The following is a 23,219-nucleotide window of genomic DNA, read 5'->3' on the forward strand; positions in this document are numbered from 1 at the left end:
AACATTTTATTTTTCCAATTTGTCATTGGTTCTTACGCCACTTTCACTTTCACTTTGGCCATTTTCCACATTTTCAAATGACTTTGGTGTTGTTAATGTATCTAAGATTTTTTCATAAGTTAGAAGAAAATTTACATGTCTTTTCCAAGGCTGAAAACTTATTCCATTTAAATTTTATTTCCACAAGAGATCAATACTTTTTTTCAATTCCATAAATAACAAACCACCTTAATATCAACAACAAGATGTAAAAAAAATAATTGTGTTCTTTTACAAATATCAGAAATGTAGTAGTTCATACTATGAAAATTAAACAATTACAAATTAATTAATAGATTAATAATAACCCTTGAATTTCATTCAAGGTGGCTACCTAGAAGTTCTACTATTGTATTTCAAATAAGGAAGATAATGGAAGTGGTGTCTTGATTGAGTGTTGCCATGAACTCCCCTTGAACTTTCTCTCCTCTTTCAAGGAATTCTTTACGATTATCTTGAACAACCGGTACTCTATAGAAATTTGTCATAGAACCAGGAATGTAATGACTTTTGAACGGATCAAATTGGACTTGAAACGACTCAGAATAATGAAAAATACCAAATTCATACAGAACTGGTTCAGAAAATCGAGTTAAGTAGTTCAAACCAGGTTCAGGCACAACAGACTGATTTTTGGTGTAGTCAACTACGAGGGCAACAGCTTGGCGCATGGGTTGTTGATAGGGTGCCACTTGGGTCCAGAAGAAATAACACCAATTTGGTGTTGTATTATCTTGGTTCAAAAGCCCTTGAACTTGCTTTTTTTGTGTTGCCTCTAAGGTCCTTGGAACGACATTTTGTTCAGCCTTGTGTGGAGTTATCAGACGTGGGCAAAAGGACTTTGTTGTTTTGATCAACTTTCCTTTGCAATGGATGAACGAAAATGTCATTTAGAGACAAGGAATTTGAGTAATTCTAATGGTCGTTGGTCAAAACAACATCATTTATATCGTTTTGACCAATAAAAATGATAAATCATATATTGATTAAATGAAGGTATGTAATATAAAGTTTTCATGTAAATTTTCTCTTGATTTAAATTTAAAAGTGTGATATTTGTCTGTGTCTACGTGGACCGACGCAATGGGGTCAAGTTCTCAAAGTGTATAACCTGTTAACTTCCACAATGGTTTTACAGAAAATCTATTCCTCCATAATTGACTCATGAAAATCAAATATCATTTAATTATATGATACTATATATAATAATAATTAAAGAGAATCAAATAAATCATTCGAAAAGTCTAATGAGGTAAGGATCTGTTCAGACCTAGCAATTATATAAAGTTTGATGTTATGATACATACATAGGTAGGCCACCCGTGTGAACATAGATGGCATATGCACAGAATTTTTAGATCAAGACATAACATATTCCTAAGTTTTAATATTATATTATATTATATTATATAGTATGTTGTCCTTTTTCCGTCGACACGTGAGAAGGCGCTGATATTAATTTTTAAAAAAATTCTATTTATCATTTTCACATATCATATATTAATAAAAGCTCAATTTTTAATTTTTAAAGATCACATGCATAACAAAATTAATTAATATTAATAAAAGCTTAGACAAGCATGACGATGGATGAAAAGTTTAGGGTATGTTTGGAGGGTGAGATGAGAATTTTGTGTTTTGTTTTGAAGTTTAAAATATTAAGTTTTGGTATTATTATTGTTTTGGGATTTAAAAAATATGTATTGAGATTTGAAAAAGTTGAATTATTTATTTTATTTTATATGAAAATTTAAAAAAGATATAATGATAAGATGAGATGAGATAAAAATTTTATGTTTTGATTTTGTCCCCAATCCTGCCCTAAAAACTCCTGCAAGTAAAGATCTAATAAAAATCTAAAAATAATAATAATAAAGGGCCACCCGTCAGGGTTATGCGCGGCGAGGGTGCTTCCCAAGTCGTGAATCGTGATCGATTGGCATCATTACATGGCGGCTTTAGTTTTTATATGCTTTGCTTTTCTTTTTGTCAAAATCAAAATGACATAAAAGTAAGATAAAAGTAATTAGTATATAACATAAAATAACAAAGAAAACTTTTTTGAGTGGATCTACTCAGCCGCCTCTTAAGTGTTCATTCGGTGTGCGGCCAAGTGTAAAATATACTTTTTTTTTTAATATGTTTTAAACATATTTAAATATTTTTTAAAAAATATTAATATATTAATAATCACTTTTATAATTATTAAAAAAATTAAATATATAAACAATTAAAATAAAGGAATAAAATGAGAATGTACAATAGCATTATTGTAATCATAATTACGTGGGTGGTTAGAAGCGAGTCAATGGCGTCGTCTCGAAGCATATATAATTGATCGTGAAATTAAGCAACGTAGGTGCAATATGAAAATGAAAATGAAATCACGGCATTGAAGAATTCAATTGATTGATTAAAGTGTGTGATGACATCGACATCATACCTAAACATGTTTTTATTCATAATAGTCAACCCCATGTTCCTCTGAAATTAAAGGCAATCATATCACTAGGACTTTGAACGCACGCAATATTATTCACTCCCCTCCCCATTTTCTATCCCATTTCCTCTACTTTTAACCAATATATATATATATATATATATATATATATATATATATCACGAAATTATTTTATTACCATCCACGTTATTTAAATAATAAAATTTTATTTTATTTTTAAAATTAAATTATGTCTTATAATCACTTTATATATATTTAGATAAACATATCAAAGAGTTATGCTTGCAAGCAAATATTATTTTTCAAGTTGAATATCCGAGCGATAAATTTGAAATGATTAAATAATATTATTCTAATTTTTATCGGATTTTACCAAATATATTTTAATTTTTATGAAATTATAATTTAAAAAAAATAGAATTTTCACACGACAACCATATTGACAGAGGATTGAAAAAAAAAAGGAAAAAAAAAAGGTTTATATAATTCCGAGAGGACTAGGCATTAGTGAGCAACATGAGTCCACGCGCTGTCGCGTTCCACGAAGCCACACAAATACAAAAGCCAGATAGGTTCGTTCTTTCTCAGCATTTTCTCCGCTGTTTTCTTCCTTTCTCCTCTTAATTCTTCTTCTTCTTCTTCTTAGTTGATAGAGGAAGCCAGTTTTTCTTATCAGATTTTTTCGTCTTTTGAATTCAACTCTGTGAAGTTAGTGGCAGACCAGATTACGTTCTGGTGAAGACCCAGAAGTCATTCACTTTCTGCCTTATTTTCTTTTCCGTCCGAGGATTCGGTATCCATGATGACTTGCTGATTTTTTGTGTTAAAGTGAGCGTATTGGGCGTTGTAGGATATTCCTTTTCCCTTTTGAGAAAATCCAATGGGAAACTGCATGGGTTCTTCAGCTAAAGTGGATACAGCCACCTCTGGTAAGATATAATTCCTCTAGTAGTTAATGCTGCTATGGCCCGAATCTTTTTCCTTTTTAATGAAATCAAATATCTGGTTTCTAATGTGCAATATTTTTGCCTTTTTCGTGATGAGCTCGGTCTAAAATCTTGGAGGATAATTGACTTTACGAGAATTGCAAATGTTATAATTGTGAATTTTGGGTATGTTTTGTCGGTTAATTCATCTTTAGTTTTTGTTTTTTTCTTGGATTTGGGTTGGCTGGGGTTGAAAACTTGGCCTCTTTTTGATTGCTTAGTGCAAAGGAAATTCTGTTGGCGTTATGGGAATATTTTCTCTCCTGGTTTTGCCATTGGTTTTATTTTTGGTGTTAACCAGCGTTTAGAAAATGGCAAACGTTCTTTCTGGTATCAATCTGCTTTCTGTTTAAATTCTATGACTAATGATGTTGAATCTTTGATCTTTGGGTGCTGCTGCATTTCAGCTCTTGTTTAACGATTAGAGTTTAGGCTTTAGATGCATACCCCCGCCTATTGTTTTCAAGGCTCGCTCTCTCTCCCTGTAGCATCAGAAGCGGTGGCTTCTCTCATTTAATTGGGTTTTTCTCCCTACTATGCTTATAAAACGTAGTCTTTCAATACTTTTGGTTTTTGTTTATATTTCAAATAATGAGTTGTATAATTTATATATAGATTTTGACATTTATTTCACACTCGATTGCCATTGAGCATGTGAATTTTAGTCTTAACATGACATGCTACGGAGTCTGAGAAAAGGATTCCCATGGTAGAAAATGGGCCTTACGAACAAGAATGTGTAGCATAAAACAAGTAAGGTCTATGAAAAAACAGGCTCAAACTTGAGGGTTCCTTGGGCATCATAAGTGGCAGATCAAAGGTTTACATCAGATGGTTGATAATAATGTGTCGTGCGTAAGTTATATTGTGTGTATAAAAAATGATATAGAAACAATTATTTTTCAACTTTTTACACAACTTTTTAATAAAAATATTATTGTTTTTTAAATTTGTGTGATTTTTTTTTTCACTTTTCTGGGTTTGAATTTAAAAAGTAATAATATTTTATTGAGTAATTTTGTAAGAATTGTAACACAGTTGTGTACGTATAATTTCCCTTGGAATTAAAATCAATTGCAAATGAAAAAAAAAAAAATTGTTTGAAGCCCTGTAAATTTTGCAGTAGACTATCTCCATTTGAGAAATAGACCAGACCGAATAAGTTTCAGACTGCATGGCTCTTGAATTGTATAGAAACTGCGTGCTTAGTTGTTTATTCTATAACAAACACTTTCTTCCCCTACCAGGATCGGGAGTCTCAAGAAATTACAGCAAAACCAGTCATTCTTCAACTCTTTCCAGCCTGACACATTTCAGTGAAAAGAGCAATGCTTCAAGTCTTCCTACTCCTAGGTCTGAAGGTGAAATATTATCCTCTTCAAATGTGAAACCCTTCACATTCAATGAGTTAAAGAATGCCACCAGAAATTTCCGTCCTGACAGTCTTCTTGGTGAGGGAGGGTTTGGTTATGTTTTCAAAGGATGGATTGATGAACACACACTTTCAGCTGCAAAGCCTGGATCCGGACTTGTTGTTGCTGTCAAAAAGCTTAAATTTGATGGTTTCCAAGGCCACAAGGAGTGGTTGGTACGTCTCTTTTCACTATGCCTCATTTCTTTTGGTTAATTTCTCTTTGCAATCATATCATGTTTGGCCTGATTGCTGCTCCTATCAACTCCAGACTGAAGTTAATTATCTTGGCCAACTTCATCATCAAAATCTGGTTAAGCTGATTGGGTACTGTCTGGAGGGTGAGAACCGACTTTTGGTCTACGAGTTCATGCCGAAAGGGAGCTTAGAGAATCATCTGTTTAGAAGTAAGTTTTCATGCATTCCAGTTCATTTACGGAAAGAATGGTTGTACTGTGTTTTAGCAATCATGTGTATGTGTGCCAGAAATTAGTTCTTATGCTCATTCATAATAATGAACTGTGAGCTCTTTTTACTTGTATAAAAAAAAAAAAAAGAACTGTGAGGTCTTTTATATGTTTGCCATTCCTTAGAAACAAAAATTCTGTTTAAGGGCATGTGGGGTCAAATTAAGATGTTCCTCTTAACTGAGTGGTGAGATGCAAAAACTTAAATTTATTCTTCTCATTTTTCCTTTTATTCATGCAGAAGTTTAGCTTTAGTCAATGTCTGCTTACTGACATAGACAACTTGATCAGTTTTCTATGTTACAGATGTCAATCTTTCACCGTTGTTTTGGTTTTCTGGTTGTTATGTATAAAGAGGACGTTCAGCTACTTCTTTGGAATAGATAACTAGGGACCTTAATTACTGATAAAAAAAAAAGTAGAAGAAAAAACTAGACCTGGCGTTAAGGCCATCCTGATCTTCTACCAAGCTTTCCACTTAATATGAATGAATGCGGATGTAAATTCCAGGGTGCTGAAGCAAAGTTTCAAAGTCACCTAGGGGGAACGATTGGATGACTCCTCATACTGTAGGAATTAGACTAGGTAGCTTGAAAATCTTTGAAGAAGATCTGGGGTGAATGGCTGAACTGCAGTCATTAATTTATGCAGTTTTTTTTTTGGCAGAATTCCAGGAAAACCTGAAAAAGAAAAAATATGTTATTCTATTTTTGTTCATTATTAAATTATAAATTCAAATTAATTGCTCTTTTTATTTCATTTTTTCCCTACTATGTCTATTATGACTGCCAGTTAGGCTCAGAAACATAATGTTTTGATTGCGTCTATGAGAATGGTTTGTGATCGTTGATGCTATGTTTTGTCTCACAGGAGGGCCACAACCACTTTCTTGGGCAATAAGGGTCAAAGTGGCAATAGGTGCTGCCCGAGGGCTCTGTTTTCTTCATGATGCCAAATCACAAGTGATATATCGTGATTTCAAGGCTTCTAATATCCTATTAGATGCGGTAAGCTAAAAAAAGAGGACTATTTTTTAGTTCTGGAAGTAGTTTGTGTCATCCTTTTTCCATTTTTTTTAATTTAATTGTGTGTTGGGGGATGCAGGAGTTCAATGCTAAGCTTTCTGATTTTGGTTTGGCTAAGGAGGGTCCTACTGGTGATAGGACTCATGTATCTACTCGAGTCATGGGTACCCATGGCTATGCTGCACCAGAATATGTTGCAACAGGTATGTAAAATACCCATGTTAAGAATTATTGGTGCTGTCGAATTATGATTATTGGTATAATATTATTTTAGGAGAAAATTTATGTGATGATCTTATATTTTATTTGGAATTGGATTCATAAGGGACAAAAAGAGAACAAAATCCCAACACTATAAGTTACATTCTAGAAATCGAATGTTGAAATCCCATCCTCACCATTAATTAGCACAAACAAAGAAACGTGGGAACCATTTGTTTTCTGTTGCTATTTTTATTTACTCACCCTTGGTTCAAGTAGAGGAATAATCTGTTGATAAAAGAAAGAATGAGGCACAGATAGTTTAGTTTGGTTTCTCAAAGTGGTTACCCCTCTCTGGAGCAAATGATTTAATCAACCAATTGTTCTGAGTTGTCAAATTGAAGTGCCTACGCAAGTTGGGTGTTGCTAAGGCTCAATGCTCTATTAGATCGAACTTATTCTTGCTATCAAATATCATCATCAAATTTTGCTGAGAGTGTATATTCACTGAACAGGTCGGCTAACAGCAAAAAGCGATGTCTACAGCTTTGGGGTTGTTTTGCTGGAATTACTATCCGGACGTCGTGCTGTTGATAATACAAAAGTTGGTATTGACCAGAATTTAGTAGACTGGGCAAAACCATATTTGTGTGATAAGCGGAAATTGTTCCGCATAATGGACACCAAGTTGGAAGGCCAGTACCCCAAGAAAGGAGCCTATATGGCTGCCACCCTAGCGTCACAGTGCCTAAGGAGTGAGGCTAAAGTGAGGCCTCGTATGGCAGAGGTATTAGCAACACTGGAAGAGCTTGAAGCCCCCAAAAATGCAGGCAGACCCTCCCAATCAGAGCAGCCTACTGTAGCGCCTTTGCGAAAATTCCCAATCCGTCAACATTATACAGCTCTACGAAATCTTACACCAAATGCGTCTTCATTGCCATCTCACCAGCAATCTTCTCGAGTACATTAATCAAAGAACATTTTATCTGTAAATCTCTCATTTGTTTCCATATTATGTTAGTTTTATAGAACGTAATATGGGCATGTGTCTTGATAAAATTTTGGTACCGAAGCAATATAACTTTTTTTTATTGTGCTTGTTTAATCTATTTGTTTAAAAATCTCCAGGTATGCACTACTTTATGTCCCTAATACCAATTATTGCAACTTAACTAATTTTATGAAGAAATTCATAGGCTTAACTCATCTCATAAAATCGGCTCTACAAGAAAGGATTATTCATTCTTTATAAACATGTTAAAGACCTTATCCACAGACAATGTAAGATTATTCCTCAACACCCTCTCTCACGTATAGGTCAATATTTTTCTTAGTTCCTGTTACGGGATAAGTAGTGTAGGTTTCCATTCATCCTTGATACCATGAAGAAATTCATGAGCCTAATTCATCTCATAAAACCGGTTCTACAAGAGACGATTATTCATTCCTTATAAACATGTCCAAGATTTTGTCTATAGGTAATGTAAGATTATTCCTCAACATTGTCTATTTTATTGAGCACATTTTAGGTTACAATTGTTTTGCTTGCATGCATGAAATTCATACCAAGGCAACCACTTACTTATTGGTCACCGGATGTACAGAGCACGTAAAGTTTATATCCATTAACCACAGGTAGATTAGATACAATTTGGTTACCTTTTTTCCCCTTATGGTGGCCAGTCATTTCCTGTCCAACCACAAGCTACAACTTTTACACTTGAACTAACGCCTGGGGTCATGCTTATGAGAAAAAGCATCCTTTTCTTTTACCAAAGTTCTCGGTAGGGAATATAGAAGTTCTGAGTTTGTTTTGATTGCAGCTTCCTGTATATTGCACCAGTCGCTCTAAGTCAGCCACAACTTCACTCATTGTTGGTCGTCCTTTAGGATCAGAATTAAGGCATCGTAGGATGATCTTGACAAATTTTTGAGCTCCTTCTCTCGGGAAGTTATTTCCGAGTCTCTTGTCAATAATACACTGCTTGTTGCTAAGGTAAGGCTTTGCCCACTCCACAAGATCCCCCACCATCCCATCTGAATGGTTCTCGATAGCACCGCATCCAGAAAATATTTCTAGGAGTACCACTCCGAAGCTGTATATATCAGTTTTTAGTGTCAAGTGCCCTGGAAGGTGTAATGAAACGTCAGTTCATATAACTCTATCATCTACCATTTCATGGTTCATGAATTGAATACCTTTTGCAAAGTATTCAGGAGCAAAATAGCCTCTGGTGCCGAGTACCCTTGAGGAGATGTGGGACTGGTCATCTTGGGGTCCATATCTAGCGAGTCCAAAGTCTGAAAGCTTGGGATTGAAGTCCTGCAATATTAGCCTTCAAGTTATTCATAAGATCAGAAGCATTGAAAAAGCACCAAAGATAGAAACTCACGTCTTCCAGGAGGACATTGGAGGATTTGACGTCCCGATGAATGATCGACCTCCCGTGAGTGTGAAGATAAGCTAAACCTCTGGCTGCCCCAACAGCTATTTTGATTCTTCTGCTCCAATTAAGCTCTGCATCATCCTCTGTTTGAGCCAATCAACTTAAGATTAGTCCTTTTAGTGCATTATTATGGTCAGGTCTAGACAGGTTAAAAGTTCATGCTCAATATCAGTGGTTTGACTCTGCATACATGTGGCTGTCTTTGTACTCTTAATTAGTGCATACCCTTAAAGAGATGGGCCTCCAAGCTTCCTCCAGTCACGTACTCGTAAACCAAGATTCTATTTTCACCCTCCAAGCAGTACCCTATGAGCTTCACTATATTTGGATGATCTAATCTGCTCAAGAATTTCAATTCATTCTGCAGACAACATAAATCTCAGAGAGAGAGAGAGAGAGAGACAGAGACAGAGACAGAGAGAGATAAAAACAGACCAGCCATTCATTGTGGCCTTGTGCTCCTGTCTTTCTTAACCTCTTGACTGCGACTGCATATCCAGCACCTGGTTTTGCAGCACTCGTGCTGCAATAACTGATATATCCTATGTAAACGTCACCAAAACCGCCCTGGCCAATTAAATTCTTACTGCTGAATTTTTTTGTGGCAGCTTTCAGGACACTAAAGCCAAAGCGAATGAGCTTGCAAGCATGAAGCAATCGATCCTTCTTATTCACTTTCATAAGAGACCAATCTCTTGGCGTGAATATTGGGTAAACATGCTTTTCATCTTTGCTATGCTTTCCTGCATGCACCAACATACACAATTTAACTATGGCTAGAATCAGAAGAAAAAACTAAACATGTACGTACACCTCTCTCTCTCTCGGTGTTTAAAGAAGTGGTAAACTGTCTTAATCTTCATTTTTCCTGATCTACTTCTCCAGCAACCAATATGCGGGAAAGACAAATACCTTTCAGAACAGTCGAAACAATATTAGAAGTCCTTTCTCGGAAAAAGTTCGATGTTTTCTCGTGAAGAGAGATTTGTAACCCATGGACTCCTTGAAAGTCGAAGCAGTCATGCAACAGATTTTAGTACAACAAACATCATCGTAAGTATTCGAGATTTTAAAGTTGTCTTTGACAAAATAAATGTTTTAGAAGCAAACCGTTCGAAGATTCTGCAATTTGAGCTGGTTGGTTGGGATCTATTGATCTCTTCATACAATCTCCAATGAACCCCATTCACAAAACTACTGATGCAAGAACAGATCCAGAAGCCTACTTGGAGAGAAACGATGAAACTATAATCAAATCTGGATGAAAACTGAACGGGGTGTGCCTTCACAATATAATGTGGATAGACATCGTACCGGCCGAGCGGTGGAACCGTGGAAATATTATAAGCAGAAAATGTTTTTGTGGAAGGAGTAATGTATGAATCATTGAAACTGTACACTCGATTATTTCGATGTTTGAAGTTGGATTTCTACGTCGGGTGTGTTTAGAATACTATTTTCTATGTAACCGCTCTAAAAACATATTTTGGGAGACTGCTAAATGCCACAAAAGATTTAGTTTGTTTTCCGATAAATGAATTTCAATTTTACAACTCACGGTCTTACAATTAGTATCAGAGTCGGAGGTTAGAGCAAAATGCAATGTTGAATATATAGCATAAAGACTTGAGTGTCTTTCCTAACACTCGAGCCTCTAAAAGTTAGAGTGAGGTGGAGATCACTTCTCACCCAACGTAATATGTCGAGGATGCAAAGGTTTAAGATTTTCTTTCAAAGGTAGTTCTTCTGCATGCATCTTCAGTATACATATATACACATAATATGGTTGAGGCTAGGGGTGCTACCCGCATCACCCAAACGGGTGGCTGCTGGCCCTGCCCCCACCCCTGCATGGGAGGGGGTGGGGGTGGGGGAGAGAGTTGGGCCCCTAAGCCTTAGCACCTCCCCCGTATGGATGCCAAGGAGCGGATTGGCCATGCAAACCGACCAGAATCCGCCAAATAACCGAAGTTTCACAAATCCCTTCACCAAATCCACATATCTATCCCCAAATTTAAGAGGTTCATCATCAAACAATAAATATACAAACACAAATCCAAAAAAACGAAGCAAGTGGCAAGACCACAACGTGATCGTGGCGGTCTAAGCAAAGAACCATGGCCACGACTTGTCATGGTTCTCTTTGCAAACCCATGGCCATTCTTGGCCTCGAACCCAAGGTCATGCCATGGCCCGTGGGTGTCTCACAACCTTCAAGAAGAAAAAGTAGAGGAGGAGGAGGAGGAGGAGGAGAAGATGTTCAGCTGCTGCGGAGTTGGGGTGGCGACGAAGGAGGAGATGAAGAACAGAAGAAGAGAGAAGGGTAGGTAGAAGTCGAACGACGGAGCGAGAGGGAGAGAGAGAGAGAGAGAAGATAGCAAATGAATAAGGGTTTCATAGACTTTCTTTATATATTTCTCTAGCAAAACACCAAAACGACGTTGTTTAATTAAAAAAAAATTAATATATATATATATGGGCCGAGTGGACGGGAGAAATCTTGGATGGGCTTGGGCCCAGCCAGGGTCCCATCTCCTGGCACCTAGATTAGTATTTGTCCGCAAGTCGACTGGGCACGGGTGGGTGCCCCAACTGCCTTAGATGGAGGCCAGACCCGAGGGTGGACGAGCCGGATGTTGTGTCCCATCACCCACCCCTAGAGCCACATAATATATAATTTTGGGCAAGTGGACAAAAGTTTTAAGCCTTTAGGCCATTTTTTCTAGGCCACCTGGCTGAAATATGCATTTATCTGCATTACACCTAATTTGTGCTTAAATTTCATCACGTTCTTGTCTGTATGGTTGCAGAGGCGGGTCTTGTATGCCCTCCTAGCCAATTGGCAATTCTTTTAGTGAACTACTTGTTTTAAATAAAAATTGTTTTAAATAAAAAGGAGTTATTCTATTTTTAAATTGTTGTGTAAAGCATATAATCCATATCACTTAAATGTAAGATTTTATTTTAAGATTTAAATTTTAAAATTTATTTTCTAAATCTAATTATTTTATACAAACTTTATTATATGTATCCTACATGAAACGCCCGGTCCCGCAGGAATCGAAGAGTTACGCCCTGTAACTTAAAATTCACAATTCATCAATATATTTATAGACTCTGAAATATAAAGTCCTCAGAATACTACAAAATCTCTTAATAAAATCTCTCACTTCTCAGAAATCTTCTATGAGTAATTCCACTATACTTAAATAATCATCTCAACGATACTCCATAATCCTGATCCTTAGCTGGACTATTCAAAATCATCTGAAAAATATATGGAGATAAATGGTGAGTTATCAACAACTCAGTAAGCAGATGACATATACTAGTGTGTAAATATGAGCATTTTCACAGAGTTTAGAATGCAGAAACAAAACATTTCAGTATCAATATGCAAATCTCAAAAATACATATTATCAGAAAATCAGGGCGATTTTCAAACATTTTATATTTAGAAACCAATTTTTCATATTCAAATACTCATTTGGCACAACATGACTGAACATCTTCGTCTTATCATATCATATCAGAACAGAGACCATGTTTAACCCCCGTGGTAGGGTTGTGCATCCTGTGGAAAGCCAAGCAGAACATAAATCACCATGTTACCAAAGCGATTGCACTCAGAACAGAAAACTACTATTATATCCCGTGGCGGGCCAGAGGTCACTATTGTATCCCGTTATAGAGCCACATATCAGAGCAAAACAGAATCAGAATCACCATATCAGAATCAGAATCAGAGTCAGAATAGAATCAGAAAGTCATGCCAAAGGTTTTTCAGATGCCACATCATAACAGAGTACAGAACACCTTCAAAACATAACAGAATCAGATCACAAAACATAATTTATGCACAAAATTTCTTATTCGCTCTCTTTTTCAAAGAGTTCAGAAATAGAATGTCAAAAATAAGCTCATGTCTACACCAGTCATGACAAAAGATATTTTCTTCTTAAACAGAATCTCATGAGTAATGTAGAACAAATATTTGAGGTTATTTTCAGATTTATTTTCATAGCAAAATATGCACATTTTTCAAAAATGACCTCAGTTCATTTTAAATACAAAATCTAGCATAGGAACCCCGCTTACCTAGACTTCTTAACTTATCAAAATTTTGCTCAAATCAATGTCAAGTCAACTATAAATCATCACCTATAAAATAATCACGTAATTCCATAAATTTTCAATCAATCACAAATTTACATAATTTAAGCCTAAGCTTTTACTATATCTATTTTAATTTTTCAATACCTAAAAATTCCATAAACTTAAAATATCCTCATTCTCTAAATTTCCTTGATATCAATCAACATTTAAGATAAGTACTAGTAAAAGTTTCATTAAATAATAAATTAAAAAAATAGCTTTAATCATAATTTAAATGTTCAAAAATAAAATTACACACTATAAAAATAATTTGCTATTAATAGTATGAAATAAACATCCTATTTATTTTCTGTAAAAATTTCTTATACTTCCCACAAAGACCACGTAAAAACAGATTTAATATAAACATAATACCAAATTGAAACCACCCAATAATAAGGACAATATTGTAATTTCATATCCAAAAATATGAAAAACTAACTTTACGTAGATTCTTGAGAAAACGTTGAATGCGTTTACGGTGCAATAGTCGGCGAGGCAGGGGTGCAAGATACTTACCGAGAAGAGAATGAGAGACGCAACAGCAGTGCTGGGCAGAGGTTGAAGGTGGTCCACGCGGCGACAGAGCACTGAGATTGAGAGAGAGGGAGAGAGATGAGAGTGAGAGAGAGAGAGAGAGAGAGAGAGAGAGAGAGAGAGAGAGAGAGGAGAGAGTTGAGTTCGGGGGTAGCTTACCGAGAGGAGAGCAACGAACTTGGACGGAGTCCAGCGCCCAATGATACTTTATGTGCGATGGCGATGACGTGGAAGAGGTTGGCAGCGACATCGCTCGGCTGGTTTGTGTCGAACAGTGGCAAGCAGAAAAGAAATTTGCTCTGTTTTTGAGGACTAAAACAGAGGTTTCTTCAGTGTTTGTTTGACCGTGGATGAGGTAGGGTGGCTGGGCAATGGGAGTTGTACCACAGTGGCTGAGAAGGGGTGCAACAGTGGTGGTGCAGGGACGGTGCTAAGGGGGTCGTAACGTAGAGGCAGCAGCGGGGCTACGTGGGGTTCACAGTTTGCCAACGGGCTGGGCGGTGAGGCTATCACATGGTGACTTGAATTACGGTTTTTGTAAGGGTGCACCCTCCACGGCTGGGTTGTGGAAAGGAGGAGGTGTGCTCGGTTTGTTGTTGATTGGGTGGACGTTGGTGGCAGCAGCTGAGGCCGTGAAGGAGGTGGTGGTGCACGGTGAGGTTTTGAGCCTAGGTGATGGCCGTTTACGGTGGAAGGATGGGCGTCAGTTTTTACGTGGAGATAGAGGTTGGCGTCGAACTAGGAGGACTAGGTGGTTCTTGCGACTGGTTGCAACGACGGCACAAGGCAATTCTCCATGGTATAAGATGAAAATGTATTTTTATATGGGTGATAAGAAAACCCTAAAGATTGAAAAGAGAAAGACGTGCATGGGTAGTGACGTGCGTGGGGGGAAAAAAATATAAAAAAGTAAAAATAAATTAATAATAATTAAAGTTCAACAATAAAATTATTCATTAAAGCAAAGAGTAATTTAAAAGCAAAAACTAATTAATATCAAGAAAGCACATCAAAGTAAATTTCACAACTTAAAAAAATTATAAAATGAATCCAACGAGAAATCCGATAAATTTTAAAACAAGAAAAACAATATTTAAATTAATTAAAAAATTAATCCTACACGAAAAAAAATACACTAAAATAGGGGTGGGCAGCGGGCCCCCGCCCCGCCCCGCCCCCGCTCCACATATAATTATTTATTTATTTATATATATAAATAAATATATTGTATATATATATATATATATACAATTTATTAAAAACTTAAAATTATATTCAAGTCATTGGATTGCTTTGGTCTCCTAGACCAACCATTATATAGGAGGCCAAGACAATGCAATAGTCATCCTTAAGCAATGTGAGACTTACTACATTACTTAAGGATGACTATTGTATTGCCTTGATCTCCTATATAAAGGTTGGTCTAGGAGGTCAAATCAATCCAAAATCTAACTCTAATGAGTTTAAGTTTTTTTTTATATTTATAAATTTTAATTTATTATTTAAATTATATTATAATTTGGGTCTAAAAAAATATTTTGACCTAAATTTTTTTTTTTAAACACAATATGGTGCCTAGGCGGGGTGCGGGGCGGATTGAATTTTTTCCCCCAACCCCCGCATGGTGCGGGGCGGGCTGCAGGGGAGGGCACCCCCCGCCCCGCACCATGCAGTTATCAGCCCTACACTAAAATACGAGGTATTACACTACACATGATCACTGACTTGAAAACATAATTTTTTAACAAATAAATATATCTCCCCCACCAAAATAACACACTGTGTATGGTCAATTAATTCATATTATGAGTTGGGGAAAAACAAATTCATGTTATGAATTGATTTTAATTATTGTACTTGACATTTGAAGTCGATATTTGCCAAGTTGAATGCATATTTGACTTTGTTCTATTTATCAATATTAAACTCATCATATTGCAACGTGCATGCATGCATAAACATATTCAATTTTGACCCTCGATTAGGGGTGTTCATCCGGGTTCCAACCCGGAAACCCGGGTAAGCCCGGACCAGGACCCGGGTTTCAAACCCGGGCTGAAACCCCGACCGGGTTGGTCCGGGTTAGACCCGGGCCGAAACCCGGTTGAACCCGGGTTTTTTAAAACCCGGATTCCGGGTTCTGGGTTGAACCCGTTTTTTTTTTTTTTTAAATAGAAGTCTGTATTTAAAAGAATAATTTTATTTTAATAAAAACCTATACCATATTAAAGATTTTTCAAGAATAATCTATGTTGAAAAACATAATTTTTTTTTTTTTTAATAAAAGCCTATATTATGTGAAATTTTCTTCTAAGAGGTAATGTAATAAAGCATAATCCTCACATTGTGCAGAATAATAAAATATATAAAAATAAAAAACTAAAATGCATGCAATCTACTACATATTACATTATTACAAAATATAAAATTACAAAATATGAGTTACAAATCAATAACATAGTCTTCTATGTGATTTAATCACACCAAATAAAACTTCAAGCCTATTCGATGTAGCCACCCAACTGAAGACAACCGCTACATTGAATTCCTAGTATATTCTCTGCAGCCACCCAAACTGAAGATTTTAGTTTAAATTAGAAATATATGATATAATTGAAAGTGAAATTGAGTAATACTGAGAGAGAGGGAGCAATTTTTCTGACCCCCAATGTGGAGATCACCATAAAAGTTACAGATCTAGAGTTTTCAAATAGAAGCACATGAATAGGTAAAATATAAATGAATTGCAAGCGGTTGTCTCATCTAACACAGCTCAAAAATGACATAAAGGAAATTCAAATATCAGATTCACACCAAAAACATGACAAACAGGAACAAATCTGCCCATAAACAAACCCATACGCCCACCATAACAAAACCCCAAAATTTCCATCTCAACCAAGACAAAAGAAACACAATATTATAAATCTCTCAAAGCAGAAATCCAAATCAAGCACAACCCAAGATAATTTATAACATTCTCGTACAAACCAGACATATTGCCAAAAGGGTCTACTGATCATTGATCCAACAGAATCATCAAATACACTTGAAGCTACAAGAACACTTGATAATCACAGACAATATTACTGTGTTTATGCAAAATTACTCATAATATTCCACAATATTACTATGTATGCAAGAAATTAGGGATGATGTATAATTAATCATTCTAGAAATTAGGGCTAGCAATAAACTAATTAATGACTCATGGAGGGATAGAACCAAACAGACCCCTGTTTGCTCCAACTCTTCGAGGGCAAGGGCGAGGGCACGGCGGGCTTCGAGGGCACGACGGGTTTGAGAGATGATAGTGGTATCATTTTACCAAGTCTAGAAGGCTCGAATGGATGTCGGTGAGAGATGGGTTTGAGAGCTTGATGGGTATGAGTGTATTGGTGGGCGAAGAGATGTACTGTGATCTAGGGTTGGCTAGTTTGGCCGAGGAAGAGAAGATTCTCAAAGCTGCGCTTCCGCAAGCCATCGGTGAGAGAGTGTACTCAAATCAGCTACTCCTCTCCTTCAAATAACCATTGAGATCGTCATGACGGCGGCTAGGGTTTCGTAGAATCGTTGCTAGGGTTGAGAGATGCGGGGGAGGGGGAGGGGGGGGTTTGGGGTCACACGGGCCGAAGGAACGAGAATTTTTTTTTGCCTTTTATACAAATCTGGTTAAACCGGGTTATGAAGATGAAACCCGGGTTTCATACCCGGGTCCGGACCAGATATATCGGTTTTTATAATACAGGTTCCGACCCGGATCAAATCCGGGCCAGAACAAATAAGCGGAACCCAGTTTTTCGAGTTTCGGACCGGGCCGGATAAACAGTCCTACCCTCGATGATTCCAACATGACCTGTCTCATGACCGGAGCATCTCATCGTCATGTCCTATATATATATATATAGGATTGTAGAATAGTTGGTGATGTGCGTGTATATATATATATATACACGTCACCATCTATTCTATAATTTATCTACAACTTTAATTTAAAATGATTGTCCTAACAACCGTCTAAAATACAAGAAAAATATATATAATTATTTAATACTTAATTATAAACCAATTGTAATAGAGTATGTTATATGTAGCTGTTGAGTATGCAAGCATTATGTAATTATTTAAAAAAAATAAAATTTATTATTAAAAGATTATTTCTTTTTATATAAATTTTGTATATATATATATTTTTTAAATAATTACATAATATTAATTTTTATTTTATGATATAGTTATTATATCATTTTTCTTTATTTATAATTGTACGTACGTCGCTATCAAGTACTAGTACGAACTAGCTAGCTAGGTTAACTTGCCGATGATCTTACTTTATAATTATCTTCCAATGATTTGGAAACAATCCAAATCATTGCCTGCATCGCCCTAATTATATATCGTGACAAAAATTAATTAATTAAGTACAATGTCTTAATTAAAGGCAGTACAATGAACTTTGAGAGATCTCATGAATTTTTTAGTACTCTTTCGTACGTGCGGTTTCTTTTCTTCTTCATCATGGGCATTGGGCATGCATTTCATTGGCCTACTAATTAATTCATTCCCCGGCAAAATAAAATATTAAACAAATATATTAATTTAGTACGCATTATAAATTCACTATATATATATATATCGACATCTTGTTTAAAAAATAGACGTTGTAATTTATAGTATACATGCATATATGCAAGCTAACTTAAATATAGTACGTAGTACTGCTTGTCGACTATGGTGCTTAGGGTTCAAGAAATACCTTTTGCTTGCTTGTTTTGTGCTAGTTTATAATTCATGCGTATGATCTTAGACTTTTTTGAATTAATATATATATATATATATATATATATATAGATAGATTATGGTTTAATGATCACAATTAATTACAAGAAGATTTATCTGTAATAAAAAAAAAAAAGGAAGCTGTAGCTAGCTAGCTAGCTAGGGGTATAAAATACTATAAATCCTAAAACAAAATTACTAGTACTACTGAATTAAATCAGGGAATTAATTAATTTGGTGATCATAAAATAATCCCAATTTCTGTGGAGATTAAATTATATTATCGATGGCCGGGAAGGGAATAATTAAGGCAAATAGGATATATTGAGTGATCAAAATAAGTATTTAACATCCATCCATCTTGTCAAGAGTTTGATGGCGTGATCATATAACTTGATTCTCCAAATGGAAAAGTTGGGTTAGAAATCATCCACCCTCTTTATAAATAAATAAAAAAGAAAGAGAGAAGCTGATCATGATCTGTTGGCTAGCTTGATCTTAGCATTCATTCAAGTGATGACTCATGTACAATACGTACTGCTAGAGTGGATATTCACAAGCGGCAATATTAATATAATCCAAGTATCCTATTTCATTATTGTCTAGTATTCTTAATTCATGTCTATATATATATATATATATATATATATATATAAAGGCAACATATACATTTCATACCTCAAATAAAGATCCAGAGGGTAGTTTTAGAATAGAACAAAAGAAACAAGTCACTGTGTCTCGATCATCAGCAGAAGCCGAATACATATCTAGGAAACATATGTAGCCATCTCTCTCTCTCTCTCTCTCTCTCTCTCAACCACCACCACCACCACCTCCTTTCATCCATTTCGGTTTCACTCTCCCTCTCTCAGATCTCTCTTTTTTCCATTCTCTTCTTCGTTTCTCTCTCTAGACTAGGGCTTCGCCACCACCATCCTCCACGGCACGACACCAAGGTCGCGGACAGCTTCTCCGCATCTCTCTCTCACTTTCCCCTATGCTGATCAACCCACACTCAGCCCCAACGCCTCCCTTAGCCCCTATTTTTCTTCCTCTCTCGATAGTTGTTTGTGCATTGCCACAAGCCCACAACTTCACCGCGGTCTCCTCTCCCTCGCTATGAACCTTCCACCATGCAACCCTACCGAGGCCCCCAACACCAACACCAACGCCAACTCCAACAACTCAACTCCTCTGTGCCTAGACAAAAACCCCGATTTATGGTATATTTTATATCCCTTACATTTAGAACTGTCGTGTTTGTGAAGCTGTAGTTGTGATGTAGATTGTAATATGGTTGTAATTTGTGTATCTAAGAAATTATTGTGAATGTGTTGTGTTGTGAGCCCTGGATTTTGAATGGTGTGGTTGTTGTGTGGCTGTGTAGTATGAAGTGATGGGGATTAACTGTGAAGTTTGTGGTGTGGCTGTGATTGTGAAGTGGTGGGATTACTGTGAATGGTGCCTTGTGAAGTAGTTGTGATATGACTGTGTAGAATATATCTGTTTAAGATTTCATTCCATTGAATTTTAATTAACAACATTTCAGTATTTGCTAGTTTCTTGTAATTGTTTAGGTCTGAAGTTTCCACTATCTACCAAAAATGCTTTATTGTAATACAATAATTTTTTATTAACTTGTTTTTGTGCTTTAAAATGTTCCTTCCGTTCTATGGCCCTAGCATCCTAAACGCATGCTAAACAGCAAATATGCCTGCATGCCATTATACTTATCTGCTTCTGATTGATAACATGTTAGCAACATGACCCTTTCCTCCCAACCTCCAGAATAATATTGTTGATTTGTGTAACCAGCAACTGATTGGGGCCACATGTTTCAATTTGAATTTAGAATTGAACTATGGTGTGGAGAAACCAAAATGATAACTTTTGATGCTTGGTGGTTTGGGGTTATTTTGAATATTTACAAAAAAGAAAGAGAAAAAAGATAATGATGAATGCTTGAATTGCTTTATACATATTTTTTATAATTAAATTACTTTATACATATTAGATAATAACATCCTTATTTTTGGAAGAAGGATATATACTAAAGTTGTTTTATTTGATGCACTGGCTCAGAAGTTGGCTAATTATGTTCTCAATATTCAAGGCCCTGACTATTCTTTAGTTATCTGGTTCTCAATTTCTACTTTGAATTCATGTAAAGATTTGGGTTGTCTTGGGTCTGTTCAATCCTGAAGTTTAAAGGTATAATAGTAACATTGAAACTCAAAGTAACCTGTTCATGAACTAGTTAGTGGAGAAAAGAAAAGAAGAAAGGCCCTAGTTTAATGGCAACCACTTAGGGGTAGAGAAAGTTGCCTGAAACAATCTGAAATGTCCTCATGAACAAACCAAATCGGATCAAGGGAAATTGAGTTGATTTTTCTGTGGGATACACTAGAACAAGTTGCACCATGCTAGATCATTTTGTATATGTGAAGTTCATTAGCACTTTGCAGAAAAGATTCCAAGCTTTGTATGCTATAAATTTGTAATTGTATTCAGAAGCTAGAGAATAATTGGCTTTCTGTCTTTGCCGCATGCTCTGAGATCATACTCATTAGTTTTTTATGATGTTTACACCCCCAAAATGATTGGACTTTTGAGGGAAGTAAAAGAATTTGGAGCCATAATTGTTACAGGGTTGGAGATGTTTATAGGACAGGCATATGAGCAGTTTGAGAGGTTCACTGGGTTGCTCGGTAAGTTGATTGTAAATATTCAGCCTGAATTTCCCATATGTCTCTACTTTATAGGCTACTAGTTGATTTTCCCTTTTTCGGCATCTTGTTTAATTGTTCACTTGCAGCACTGAAGAAATATTGAGATGAAAACTATCTCACGCATTGAGATAGAAAGGGTGTATATTATTCACATATATAGGAAATTACAATCTGTTATCTAAGGAAACTCTACACAAGTAAAGGAATAAGTATGAGCTGAGATCAAGGAGAAAAATAAAACAACCTAGACTTTCCTATGAATGACTAACAACTGACTATATACATATGTACTGTAATTTAGCAATCTGAGTTGATACTTGGCTTGATACTTGCTGATTTGATGCATGTATTCCTTATATTCCCCCTCAAACTTGGCTGTGGTTGAGAGCATAGTCCAAGTTTGTTTCGCAGCTGTTTAAATTATGGCTTAAGAAGAGGCTTGGTGAAGATGTCAGCCAGCTGGTTAGTTGAGGGAACAAATTTTGTTTCCAAAGACCCGAGAGCTACCCTTTCCCTGACATAATGATAATCAAGCTCTATATGCTTGGTTCAAGCATGTAGAACATGATTAATGGTCATATATAATGCACTCAAATTATCACAATGCAGTGATGGAACCTTGGTTAATGGAACACCAAGATCTTTGAGAAGTAGGGACAACCATGTTAGCTCTGCTGCAGTAGAGGCCATAGCCCTATACTCAGCTTCAGCACTTGATCTTGACACTATAGGTTTTTTCTTTGCACTCCAAGATATACAATTACCTCCAAGAAAAGTGCAAAAACCTGTTGTAGACCTTCGTGTAGTTGAGCAGCCAGCCCAATCTGCATCTGAAAAACCATATAGATCAAGTGAACTATTGGACAGAATTCGAATACCAAGAGTAGTAGTGCCTTGTAGGTATCTTAAGATCCTCTTGACCATCTGAAAATGGGCTGTTGTTGGAGCTTGCATAAACTGACAAACATAATTCACACTGTAGGAAATATCTGGTCTTGTAAATGTGAGATATTGCAGACCTCCCACGAGACTTCTATAGGTTTTGACATCAGTAAATAGTTCCTGGGAACCAGATTTCTGTTGTGCTTTTGTTGGCATTGGAGTTGATAATGGCTTGCTCTCATGCATACTAGCTCGAGTGAGGAGGTCCACAATATACCTGTGCTGTGAGAGAAAGAGATTAGAACCATATTTATGAACCTCAATGCCCAGAAAATGATGAAGAAACCCAAGGTCTTTAATTGAGAACTGAGTACTGAGTTGTGTGATTAGCCACTGAATTCTATGTAGATTATCACCGGTCACCACCATATCATCTACATAAAGGAGTAGAATTAGTATCCCATGTTCTGAGTGTGAAACAAAGAGACTAGGATCTGCTGCACTCGAGTAAAAATCAAGTTGAAGGAGATAATCACTTAGCCTATCAAACCAGGCTCTAGGGGCCTGTTTGAGACCATACAAAGCTCTTTGTAATTTGCATACATGCAATGGATTATCTTTATTGATATATCATGGAGGCTGATGCATAAAAACAGGTTTGTTAAGGTAGCCATGTAGAAAGGCATTCTTAACATCTAGTTGGTGAAGTGGCCAATTTTTAACAGTGGCAATTGTAAGAACAACTCGAATGCTAGTATGCCTTACAACAGGAGAGAAAGTTTCTAAAAAATCCACACCATCCACTTGACTGAACCCCCTTGCAACCAGTCGAGCTTTGAGCCTTTCTAATGTGTTATCTGCTTTAAGTTTAGCCTTGTACACCCACTTGCATCCAATTACATTCATCTCAGGTGTTCGTGGAACTAATTCCCAAGTGTTGTTCACAGCAAGAGCTTTCAATTCTTCTTCCATTGCAGCAGACCATCCAGGGTGATTTCTTGCAGCTTTGATGGTTTTTGGTTCAGTTGGTATTTCCACCAGATTATGCAAATTTGCATATCTTGGATTTGGCTTATGAATACCACTTCTGGCCCTGGTTT

General features: G+C 36.2%; 2 protein-coding genes and 1 pseudogene across 2 annotated transcripts; 1 reads left to right on the forward strand and 2 right to left on the reverse strand.

Moving 5' to 3' along the window:
* The first annotated feature begins 3,056 nt into the window (after window positions 1-3,056).
* LOC109019222 (probable serine/threonine-protein kinase PBL3) lies at window positions 3,057-7,695 on the forward strand. Its single transcript, XM_035686639.1, has 7 exons — window positions 3,057-3,072; window positions 3,210-3,429; window positions 4,734-5,074; window positions 5,169-5,304; window positions 6,235-6,371; window positions 6,469-6,592; window positions 7,106-7,695. Exons 2-7 carry the CDS (start codon window positions 3,381-3,383, stop codon window positions 7,558-7,560), a joined length of 1,242 nt encoding a protein of 413 aa, XP_035542532.1. The 5' UTR covers window positions 3,057-3,072; window positions 3,210-3,380; the 3' UTR covers window positions 7,561-7,695.
* A 639-nt stretch (window positions 7,696-8,334) lies between these two features.
* LOC109019223 lies at window positions 8,335-13,979 on the reverse strand (annotated as a pseudogene).
* A 7,807-nt stretch (window positions 13,980-21,786) lies between these two features.
* Window positions 21,787-22,548, reverse strand: LOC109019218 (uncharacterized mitochondrial protein AtMg00810-like). The gene has a single exon (XM_019001466.1). It carries the CDS (start codon window positions 22,546-22,548, stop codon window positions 21,787-21,789), a length of 762 nt encoding a protein of 253 aa, XP_018857011.1.
* Window positions 22,549-23,219: the final 671 nt, after the last annotated feature.

Source organism: Juglans regia, chromosome 16 (assembly GCF_001411555.2).
Source record: "Juglans regia cultivar Chandler chromosome 16, Walnut 2.0, whole genome shotgun sequence".
Classification (NCBI taxonomy): domain Eukaryota; kingdom Viridiplantae; phylum Streptophyta; class Magnoliopsida; order Fagales; family Juglandaceae; genus Juglans; species Juglans regia.

Bases quoted from the DNA above. Each gene is read 5' to 3' on its own strand.
- LOC109019222 (XM_035686639.1), top strand. From the start codon at position 3,381: ATGGGAAACTGCATGGGTTCTTCAGCTAAAGTGGATACAGCCACCTCT. The intron at 5,305-6,234 runs GTAAGTTTTCAT...TTTGTCTCACAG, and splicing joins AGAGAATCATCTGTTTAGAA to GAGGGCCACAACCACTTTCT. The intron at 6,593-7,105 runs GTATGTAAAATA...TTCACTGAACAG, and splicing joins ACCAGAATATGTTGCAACAG to GTCGGCTAACAGCAAAAAGC.
- LOC109019218 (XM_019001466.1), bottom strand. From the start codon at position 22,548: ATGGTGGTGACCGGTGATAATCTACATAGAATTCAGTGGCTAATCACA.